General features: G+C 53.8%; 3 protein-coding genes across 3 annotated transcripts; all 3 read left to right on the top strand.

The window, feature by feature from the left end:
• Window positions 1-2,635: 2,635 nt before the first annotated feature.
• LTHEOB_4618 (Acetyl xylan esterase) lies at window positions 2,636-3,465 on the top strand (the record flags this gene model as incomplete). The annotated part of the gene is made up of 3 exons (XM_035513672.1): window positions 2,636-2,968; window positions 3,049-3,228; window positions 3,298-3,465. 3 exons carry the CDS (start codon window positions 2,636-2,638, stop codon window positions 3,463-3,465), a joined length of 681 nt encoding a protein of 226 aa, XP_035374667.1.
• Window positions 3,466-8,157: 4,692 nt separating this feature from the next.
• LTHEOB_4617 (Het domain-containing protein) lies at window positions 8,158-9,660 on the top strand (the record flags this gene model as incomplete). Its single annotated transcript, XM_035513671.1, has 1 exon — window positions 8,158-9,660. The coding sequence occupies one exon, from the start codon at window positions 8,158-8,160 to the stop codon at window positions 9,658-9,660; it is 1,503 nt and encodes a 500-aa protein (XP_035374666.1).
• A 330-nt stretch (window positions 9,661-9,990) lies between these two features.
• Window positions 9,991-10,665, top strand: LTHEOB_4616 (Ankyrin repeat protein; the record flags this gene model as incomplete). The annotated part of the gene is made up of 1 exon (XM_035513670.1): window positions 9,991-10,665. One exon carries the CDS (start codon window positions 9,991-9,993, stop codon window positions 10,663-10,665), a length of 675 nt encoding a protein of 224 aa, XP_035374665.1.
• Between the last annotated feature and the right edge of the window lie 862 nt (window positions 10,666-11,527).

Genomic DNA, 11,527 nt, shown 5'->3' with positions numbered 1-11,527 from the left:
GACGCATGGGGAGGATGAACAGCAGCTCCCAGAAACGATAATATGCGGGGAACAATTGCAGGAGGGAGAGGGTGCAAGCTGCGACGATGGCCGAGGCGGGAGGTGTGTTGGTGCCGACGTCGGCGGTTCTCGGGACGATCGCCGCGATGAGATGTCGATTGACGTGTGGACGACCGGAGGACCAGGCTTTTGATTTGTCTCGGATGCTCAGATGTAGAGGAACCCGGGCGCTGGCGTCGGGGGAGAGCGAGGCTCAAGCGGAGGTGCGCTCGAGTCGATGGCCACATGCGCCAAGTCTGGGGAAAGAAAGCGGAACTGCCGAGGCAACGTCAGGGATCTGAAGCCCTCGCATCATCCCGCATTCCTCTGACTCGCGCATGTCGCACTGCCGTTTGCTCTGTACAACACCATCACGGGAGAGGCGCTGGATGAGGCGCTGCTTCTGGATTCCATCTCTGCAGTGTTCCCATCTCCCTCAACATCATCATCGCCTCATTTTCCAGTCAACACGAATGAGCAGGCTTCTGCAGTGCGATCCTAATCAGTGACCATGGCCGCAAAAAATTCAGCACCTGCCCAATCTGGGTCGATCCATTGGAAATAAACATCGGCTCGTGGATCACGGCTTCCTCAATTCAGGAGTATCATGCATGAAATTTGCCTTGGTCCCGCTTTTGCGGATCCTCAGCCCACGCGCGGCACAGCAACAATGCATTAAGCGGGTGATGCTCAGGAGATACTGAATTTTTACAACTGCAATCGCGATTTCGAAGTCCGCAAACCAGCCACCATCCTGCCCGAACGTCAATGGCTCTGCGATCCAACCAACACCGCTACGAATAACAGCCAGCCGTCGAAATTTAGTAGGCGGAGTCCTGCCTCGCCAGCCCCAATGCGGACTAGCTTATATTCCCAGCCACCGTGCCGTCGCCTGCTCTGCAGTCCCTAATCGTTCCTCGAAATCAGTAAAAACTGAAAGGAAAATCCGGAATGATTATGCTCAGCGCAAATTAATGTGTCGTCAACCGTCGCAGGATTGTCGTTAGAGAGTGGATCGGGTGCAGTCGGCCAGAACATTGCGTGGATGGGTATGGTTCTCGAGGCCATGGCCGTTGACCTGTCCGTTCCATTTGGTTTGTTTTTTTATAATCCAACAATTTGGTCCTCCGGTGGAAGGATCCAGGCCAAGGCTGGGTGGTGTTTCATGAAGGTCCACATCGCCCCGCGACTCCCTTGGGTGACAGATGCTATACCCGAAGCCCACGGCTCTGCGCCAGCAGAGTCAAGCGCTCCGAGGACTCCACTCGCAACTTGCCGTGGTCCAGCATCGCAAGTTGGCTTTTCTTGATGACGCCGCTGTTACGCGGCCCTTTCCGGGTGATTGAGGCTTCGAATTTGAGGCGTGAGCTGAAGAAGAGAAAAACAAGAGCAACAATGACGAAGAAAGACATGTCGTCGATGGGAAACATCGCTGACAGGAGGCGTCGTCCTCAATGAACGACCATTGGGTGGACGTTGGGGGGAAGGATGTGCGGGCGGGGTGCGAGTGGAGTTTTCATAGCGTGTGGCGGGGGAACAAGCTTATTTTGCGGCTGAGGCAGGAACTTGCCTCAATGGGTCCGGCTCAGGCAGATGTTGCCGACTAAGCATCTTGCACGCGTGCTGCAGGATTAACGAATGCTGACCGCGTCAGGTTCTGCACCTAAATCTAGTTGCGTCGCGTCGTGGCAACACTATTCCTTTCAGGCTCCTGGAACTGCATTGAAGCAGGGTTTCAGTGCAACAAAGCGTTCTACGCTGGAAGGTCTTGAGGATACAAGAATCAGTAGGCCGCAGGTAATACATTCGGTTTGTTAGTTGCTGATCTCTCAATTCTCCACTCATTTGTTTCAGAGAGATCGATGCGCGCCAGGTATGTTTATTGCGCAAGAACGAAAAGCGATCGATTCGACCTGGCCGGCGCTATAAACGACAGGGGAAGATCAGAAAGCTTTCGGAAGTTACAGCCGTTGGAAGAAACCAAGCTTTCTGCCTGCGCGGGAGATCAACCCATTGGTTTGCCTATTGATGAGCGGCTAAGTGGGTTTGAGCTGGAATGAAAGACGGCACGAGAACCTTTGTCGGCTAAACTCAACTACACCTCTATCCCTTTTGCCGCCACTCCCATGCGTCATGTACAAACACATCTCACACACTGGCGCAACAAAGACTCGGGAGCGGCCCTTCGATGTGGGGCGGCAGATGGTAGGACAGTTTCAATTTTAGCGTGTCGGAAACGCTTCGCTTACTCAGGGGCACGGGTCGAAACAAGGTGATCAGCGCTCGGGAGGCCTCAACCAGATGTTTCACAATGCCCATTCGCTCTCGCGGCTGTTTTCAATCCCTCCCTTTCATATGCTATAGCCCGTAAACGGCGTATTGAAGCATGAGCTCTCCAGATGCTCGCCTAATGTGGATACCGCGGTCAAGCTTATTATAACGGCAAGCCTTATATCTACCTTTGCATATATACCAACTCTCCGCCCATGTAATTCCAGATCAATCTTCTGGAAAGCGCTGAGGTTGATCCTTCCAAACCATCTTCCATTCTCCACACATTCATTTCACCTATACATTCGCATCACAAGAATCAATCATGCAGTACACTCTCGCTAGCAGCCTCCTTCTCCTCACCGGCACCACCCTGGCTGCCCCTGTGGTTGAGCAACGTGCCGCCTGCGCCGACGTGCACATCTTTGGCGCGCGCGAGACGACCGTGTCGTCAGGCTTCGGCTCGGCCGGCACCGTCGTCAACCTGATCAAGAACGCCCACCCGGGCGCCACCACCGAGGTCATCGACTACCCGGCTGCGGGCGGCAACAGCTATGGCTCGTCGGTCCAGACCGGCACCAAGGCCGTCGCCTCGCAGGTCGCGGCTTACGTCAAGGCGTGCCCGAATGCGAAGATCGTGATGGTTGGATACTCGCAGGTTAGTTGCCCTCCTTTTATTATTGCTCTCTAGTTGGGTCTGTCGAAGACTTTAGATGCTGATTGCTGGATAAACTGCAGGGCTCGCAAATCATGACCAACGCCTTCTGCAACGGCGGCGACGTCAACCAGGGCATCACCGACACCACCGCCCCCATCTCCAGCGACGTCGGCTCCCATGTCGCCGCCATGATCTGGATGGGCAACCCCCGCCACAAGCCCGGCGCGTCCTACAACGTCGGCACCTCCACTGCCGCAGGCGTAAGTCCCCCTCACTCCCAGCTCCACCGACACGTGAAAGTATGATGGCGAAAGCTGACATTGAAGCAGTTCGATCCCGAGGCCCAGGAGTGCACCGCGTATGCCGACATCATCCAGTCGTACTGCGACGCCGCGGACCCCTACTGCTCCAACGGCAGCGACGCGTCCGTCCACCAGGGTTACGGCACTGAGTACGGCCAGGCTGCGCTTAAGTTTGTCAACAGCAAGCTCGCTTGAAGAGGGGAAATGGCTTGAACGGCTGCGATTATGTATTTTGACGTTCTCAGTAAATATGAAAATCTATTGTGGCAATGGCCCCGTAGAGGCAGGCCAAAAGCATGCGCATTTTGTGCTCTACTTTTTGACATGTTTGTCTGGCGATTTCTCAACACTTTCAACGATATGGTAGGTGGGATAACTGGGTTTGCGGCATTAAACTTCACTGAAGAACCGGAGCTGGCGAAAGTTGTAGTGAGGGGGCCTTGGAAGCGTTCCATCAGCGCGACTTCGACGGCCTAAATTCACTGTACCCACTTGATTGCACTGCTATTGTGTGCAATTATCAGCCACAGTGCGTATTCAGTCCTACGAATGGCCACCCATGCTCTAGTCAATAGGTTATCGATAAGGAGTGGCTGCCGGCATGCCCCTCAAATTCTACGCAGAAAGCTACGTTAAGAGTCGCGATACTACATCGTACTACAATCCTCTTGCTATCGCGCGTCATCGCTGACGGGCAGATGGTGTCGCAGGCTCGACATTCGTTCGTGTGGGCATGCGTTCGGGACTTTTGAGGGACAGAAAGGTATTCGAAGACATTATTAGTCTTTACATCAGGGCAAGATAGAGTATATGCGCGACATAATGCGGAGGATCTGAGCCTCAGCTTTGCCCCCATTGGCCAAGTGGGGTTGACAAAGCCCTCTTTATCTTCGCTTTACTCCTTTGACAATTTGCTCCCTGCAACCTACAATATTATCTTCTTTTATATTTCCGTAGATTGGTTCGAGTTATATGCTAAAAACTATTCCTCCAGCCATGCCGGTCATTGTGTACAGCTCTCACGGCTGGTATCGGAAGGTCCACTCTTGCTCCGCCACCGTCTACGTGGCAATGCATTAGCGAGAAATTTTGGCGAATAGTATTACAGGCTTACTCGTAACATAGTTTACTCTTCTCGATGAACTTTCCGGATGTTATTCAAACTCTGCTCCCAATCGATTTTGTCGCTTCATTTTCCTCCATCTCAATACCTCTGTCCAGACGTCTTGGATCGATTTAAGGGCCCCGAATAGCAGAAGCCGAATTAACAGAAGCGATCAGTCTTACCGTCAATACACGGATGGCTGACCTGAACAGCCCTCTTTTTGATTCTAATCGACGTACGAAACTCTCGTCCTCAAAGGTCCATTATTTCTCTTTGGGCAACCCGTATCGCAACATTGACACCGTACGACCGGAGAGTACGACCAGTCTTCAATGTGAACTCTGCAAATGCGTACAGCTGTTCACAACTGGAGGAAATGGAGTTAGTCATGAGAATCTCCCATATTTCTGTCAAAGGTTCTTCCACGACAGATGTACCACATGCCTTCCCCCGGAGCCATCACCAGAGCCTCTATGTTCTTTTTGCAACCATCTTCGGCTCCCGCACATTTTCGGTTGCGTCACTCCTGAACTGGAACATCTTCCGTCCTCATCATCAGAAATCGGATTTTCCATTGATTGGGGCAAAGGCTACAAGGAACTCTTGGGCGATCAGACCTGCCTGTTGTGCGCACTTATAGGGACAATACTCAGGAGTCGCGCTACGAAAATGCATAAAGTTGAACACCTTTTTGGTGACTTCATCTTCGTGGACTTTATCATGGAACGTCAGATTTTCGACCGACCAAGTTTCTGGAAGCTACGGATCCGTCGTCCCCAAACACCGCAGTCGAAAGCAATCTTGGCCACAAAAGGCATCATCGCTACAATTTCAATGAAGAATTCGAAAGAAAGAAGTGGTAAAGAAACCTATTCCGACCCTCCAATTGGCCTGGATGTAAATTGGGATCAGGTGAGGCGATGGATGGGGGTATGCCATCTGCATCAGCGCTCGCGACAGAAATCCATCGAAACCACGGACAAGGACTTCAGGCTCGTTGATTTGTGGAACAATTGTCTAGTCAACGGGTCTCAAGCATGGTCGTATGCGGCCCTCAGTTACGTCTGGGGGAATCCGAGGGCTTGGGAAGCGCAGACCGTTCTAGCCAACGTCTCACAACTTGAACAGAAGGGAGGCCTGTTGCTTCATGAACTGCCCCAATGCATTTTGGATGCTCGGACGGCATGCAAACACCTCGGGATCAGGTTTCTCTGGGTTGATCGACTTTGCATTATCCAGGACGATGCAAAATCAAAACACGGTCAGATCAAAGAGATGGGAAACATTTACGCTTCTGCGGTTGTTACAATTGTGGCAGCCGCTGGCAAGAACGCAAGGTATGGCCTCATTGGCATTTCCAAGCCGCGTGCTTTTCCTCAACAGAGGCTGGTCTTGCAGGGCGTGGAGTTCACAGAGACTCTTGGAGCGTACGATTTTTTCCACTTAATGAATGAGTCTATGTGGAGAAGTAGGGGATGGACGTTCCAAGAGGAGAAGTTGTCAACGGCGCTACTTGTATTCACAGAACGCGGGGTTTTCTTCCGGTGCAAACATAACCCAAAGCACATGAGGATAGAAGGCCAAAGCGGAGAAGACATGTCGCTGGAAGTCGATGAATACCCTATTGTGGTTCCTAAATACTCTCAACGGAAGCTCAGCTTTGAATCTGACATCCTCAATGCCTTTTCAGGATATCTCAACATGATGTTCAAAGATAAACATTACTTCGGACTACCTTGCGCTTATTTCAACTCGGCCTTGCTATGGAGATCAGCGGACGATTCAGGGCTCCCACGCGAAAGTAATGGCAACGACACCTTTCCCAGCTGGTCTTGGGCATCAAGAACAGGCTACGTCAGTTACCAATCATGGTATATGCCTGGGAATCACGAACCTGTTGCGTCCTGGGCTGCTATCTTGTTTCCACCAGGAAGTACGAGTCCACAGCTTCTCCCTGTATGTGAGGTGCCTTCCAAGCTTCCATCTCTACAAGAGCTGCTGAGAAAGAAGCTATATTGGAAATATGGGCAGGAGAAGTTCGCGTGGAAGAGATATATCCTCAAGAAACGCCTACTCTCTCCTATCCTCAATGATGAGCTGATCCGTTTTTGGACCACGCTTCCACGACAGGTGAAGAGCTACAAGGGGGTTTGGTTCCAAAACAGATGGCTCTCGATAAAGCATAATCTGTTCCCAAATGTCATTGCAGGTCTTGAGCCGCGCGAGGTCTTCCGGGCAGGCCGTCTTTTGGCATACACGCAGATTACAAATATTTCCGTCACTCGATTGGTTTGGCCAACCTCGATCGCCCGCCTAAGGAACGCTCCATTCGTCCTTAGAAACAAATTTGGCAAGTGGATCGGCTTCGTCGATCCTGACACGGCCATTGCGGAGCGCATTGATGCTTATGCGCTTACAGGGGAGACATATTCTGCAGAATGCCTTGCTCTTTCTCTTCACAGAGAAAATGCCAATATTCTTCGATTTTCATTACTTCTTGATGAAAATTTAGATACGCTACACGATCGAGCAGAAAGGCCTAACGATGGCTATGAGTCACAGGAAATGTTCAAAAAAAGATCTCATGAATTTTGGAGGGAAATGGGAGGCCTGAAACATCAAATTCAAGAAGCCAAGCGAGAGACTCCCCCTTGCCCATCCAGTCCGATCGATGATCCGCATTGGGCCCATCCACTTCAGTTGACGGTCATGATGATTGAACGGACGGAAGGTGTTGCTCGCAGAGCAGGAGTTGGCGACGTTTATCTCAAGAGATGGAGGGAATCAGCGCCAAGTTTTCAAACGGTCGTACTTGAGTAGCGAGAGATATACGTTGTACGGAGTGAGAGAGATGATCTAAAGTTAAATCACTTTTCCTTACCTTTAGTCTTATATCCCCCAGAACAACCGTCAGTAGTGTTGATAATCTCTTTCCTATTATCACGGGTAGCACCATTAGGGGCTAACTACATTTAGACTAGCTCTGCTCCGACGCTGGATACGTGGCTGAGGTCTTACATAGCCCCACTTCCTCCAAAATTCCAATCCAACCTCGGGGCCACGAACTGACTGTTCAACCACCTTCGCAGACGGCAGTTCTATAGACAACTATACCGAGCTTGCAAGCTGAGGACCATGGACATTCAAGATTATCCACCTGTGCATTCGTGCATCTATTGTCGTAATTTCATTCTGGATCAGTTCGACCTCCCTCCGGATCAGTCGCGGGCGAAAATAGGTAATGGTCGGAAACATGTCAGCAAGGATTCATTTTCACTTTCAGAGCTTCGCGAAAGAAGCCAAGACGGCTGTATCTTCTTCGGAATTGTTCTTTCTAAAGCCCCGCAAGAAAAGTCATCTCCACAGGCTTCTGTCAAGTTCTGCCTCCATCTGCTCAAACCATTGCGTTTCAACAAATATATTTGCAAGCTTGAGTGGGAGTGGGAGCTGCATAAAGAGTCTGGGAGCTTTCAAGTCTTCGCAATGCCAGGTTTGATCATAATCTCACGACCTCTCAATGCTGTCGCTTACCAAGTGCAGGCGATGCGGCTTTCAATGAGCTTAGATCGGGCCCACCTGTTCGGCAAAGAGCAAACCAGTCAAAGACATGGAAAGAATGGCTCGAAGAATGTGACTGTTCACATGAAGAGTGTGAATTAGCAACCGATTACAGGCCATCTCGACTCCTCTTCGTAGGCAGCCATGAAGAAGAGGCACTTCGTCTCGTCGACAGCCATGCCGAAAATAACATCCGATACGCAGCACTGAGCTACTGCTGGGGCATGGACCAAACCTACAAGACCACGCAGGCGACAAAGTCGCTCTACGAACAAGCGATCCCGCCCTCAGCCCTATCAACCTACCAAACCATCACCGACGCCATCCACGTCGCCCGCAGCCTGCAGATCCACTACCTCTGGATCGACGCCCTCTGCATCGTCCAAGACGACCCGGCCGACGTCACCCGCGAGCTCGCCAAGATGCGCTCCATCTACGCCGGCGCCTACCTCACCCTCACCGCCGGCTGCACCACCTCCAGCCGCGACCCCTTCCTCGCCTCCGCCATCCCCGCCGCCGAACACCCGGACATCCAAATGCGCTTCCTTTGCCAAGATGGCACCGAAGGCTCCCTCCTCCTCCAGTCCCAGCAAAACTTCGTCTCCGAGCGCGCCGACGACCCCATCGCCGCGCGCGGCTGGACCCTGCAGGAAGACCTGCTGTCGCCGCGCGTCCTGCACTTCGGGCCGTACAGCGTGCTGTGGCGCTGCGCGACGATGATCGCGACCGACCGCAGCGGCGGCGAGCCCCGGTACCTGCAGGCGGCGGCCGAGCGGCAGTCGCTGGACGTCGCGTCGCTGCGCCAGCTGAGCACGCAGACGCTGATGCAGCGCTGGATCGAGATCGTGCAGGACTACGCGCGGCGCCGGCTGTCGGTGCCCGCGGACAAGCTGCCTGCGCTGGCCGGTATCGCGGACTTGTTCGACCAGGTGTTGCCGTCGTCATCGCCGTCGTCGTCGTCATCGCCGCCGCGGTACCTCGCCGGCGTGTGGGCTGCGGATCTCCATGCGCAGCTGCTGTGGTACGTTGACGCGCCGCTGCCGCGTCCGTGGCGCTACCGCGCGCCGTCGTGGTCGTGGGCGGCGACGGAGGGGTTGGTGTCGTTTTCCGGGCGGTATCCGGTCCATGTGGTTAGTCGACTGGAGATGCTGGACTGTGCCATTGACCTCGAGGCAGAGGAGCTGCCTTTTGGTGCCGTAAGCTCGGCGGTTATGCGAGCTGAAGGGCGGGTCAGAAAGATTGGTTGGTCGCGGTCGTGGCGGGGGCTCGACTCGGGGTTCTTTTTTCGCTTTCGGCCGGAGTGGGAGGACCCGGAGGATACGTTGAACGATACTAATCTGATTCCTGATAGTGCTGAGGATAGGGAGTTGCTTGAGCGGGACACGCCGGAGATATGGGTTTTGGAGGTGACGACTGAGATCAGTGATAGCCCGTCTGGACCGATTGTTTGTCTCAGTCATGGACTCGCGCTTGTGCCGGCGGGTGATTGCTTTAGGCGGATTGGAAGGTTCAAGCACTCGCGAGTCGTCAAAACGCCAGAGTATATGGAGCAGAACCAGGCGGTCGATTATTACTCCGAGGATTACAATGGGCCCACGGCATTTTGGGTAAACGAGGATGGTGACGAAGAGGGACACTACTGGACAGAAGAGGATATCAAGGAAGTGCCTTGGGAAGACGAGGACTGGTTTCGAGACTGCGAGACGCAAGTCCTTAAACTCGTCTAAGCTGCCGGTAACTATTAATATCTGGTAGATTTCTTTCTGGTTGTGACGATTGATCTGGGTGACTTCCAAGAGCAAGTCGCCGTCTTGACATATCTCTTCAATACTTCCCTTTTAATGTTGTTGTATATACGCCGATTTGAGGCTTGTGCTTTCCCCAGGCATCAATGTGGGGCGTTCCACGCCGCAATCAGAACACAGACTGCCCCGCCACGTATTCGCGTGCCTATCACTGCTTCAAACATAAAATGGTCCCTTGCATACTCCCCAGAAGGATTCAATCCATCCGCACCTTTCCTCCTCCCTCTTCCCAAACCACCCCACACTCCCACCATGCGGCGGCCAACACCCCACCAAACCGCCATCCTCTCCGCCTGCGCCACCCAACCCCTCCAAACCGTCCTCTCCCTCCTCTCAACATGCCCGGATCCACCCCCATCCGCAAAGTGCATGGCCGACGCCGCCGCCACCCACGGCAACGCCCCCGTCCTGGACCACCTCGTCCGCAGCGGCGCCATCCACTTCAAGGGCTTCCTCCTCTTCTACTCCGCAGCCGCGCACTCGCGCGCATGCGTCGAAATCATGCTCAGAGACCCCGCGCGCCGCGGCGGCGGCTGCGACATCAACGACCGCGACGACCGCATCGGCAACGTGCTCAACTGGGCGCTCGCGGGCCGCCGCGGCTGTCCAGACGCCTTCATCGCGTGGCTGTTGGCGCGCGGCGCGCGGCCTTGCCGCGGCGACGACGAGCAGGTGCCGCAGCAGGAGTGGACGTTGCGACTGGCGGCGACGCGGGGCTCAGTTGGAATTATGCGCATGCTGGTGGCGCACGGGGCGGGGGCGGATCAGGTGGATGCGTCGCGGGCGCTGCATACGGCTGTGGCGAGGGGGGAGGTGGAGATGGTGCGGTTTTTGGTGGAGGAGGCCGGGGCGGATGTGAATGAGCCGGGGTGGTATCGGTGGGAGGTTACGGGGTGGATGAGGGATCCGGGGACGCCCGTTGCATAGGGCGGCGGAGAAGGGGTTTGGCGGGCTGGTGGAGTACCTGTTGGCGCATGGGGCGAGGGTGGATGTTAGGGATGGGGCGGGGAGGACGCCGTTTCAGGTTGCGTTTGCGAAAGGGCGAGAAAATGTGGTTGAGTTGGGGATTGGCATGATTGGGTATGTGGAGGGGCGTCGTACACGAAGGTTTGGGTAACTATGGTTTTGTGTGCTGGGGATTCCCTCTTGAAGTCTGACAGGACTTGTTTCAGAGGTATGGTTTGCGAGAGCCACCACATTCGGACGAAGACAAGCTAATTGCTATCTCAGACATAGCTCGTCGCTTTCAGGCCGCAAGGAAGGAGGACAATAGCCAACAGGGAGCATAGTTGGACCTTGTCAAGGATCACCGGCCCTGACCATTATCTTGGTATGCACGACAAACCGCTCGTCGCATCGGTCATTGGCGTTCTAGTGAGGTCTGTCGACCCATTGAACCTGTATGGCAAGCTCTGGTCGGGTATTGCTACAATTAAAGGGTTTTCACGCGGTGCGTCTACACCTGTAGCGGCGATGACCACCGGAGTCTCTTGTTTCCTAGCATTTCACTATCGGGTGGAGCCGCGGTCACAGGTGGCTTCTTTGTGAATGATAAAGAAGAAAGTCCCAGCTTCTTAGACAGACATGCCGCCCTGTTTATTGGCAATCGATTGGAGCTGATAGCTGCCAATATTGGCCACTGGGAGTTGTATTAGCGTAGAGAACTGTCATAGCCATGCGACGAAGCCTTGAATGCATGGATGGTCCAGAAGCAGGGTATAATCACGATGTTATAGAGCTTTCCTCGCAACTCGGAAGCCCGGCGTCCGTGTAACTGCTCCCACGTATG

Source organism: Lasiodiplodia theobromae, assembly GCF_012971845.1.
Source record: "Lasiodiplodia theobromae strain AM2As chromosome Unknown scaffold_12, whole genome shotgun sequence".
Taxonomy (NCBI): domain Eukaryota; kingdom Fungi; phylum Ascomycota; class Dothideomycetes; order Botryosphaeriales; family Botryosphaeriaceae; genus Lasiodiplodia; species Lasiodiplodia theobromae.
This window is presented reverse-complemented; position numbering and strand designations above follow the sequence as displayed.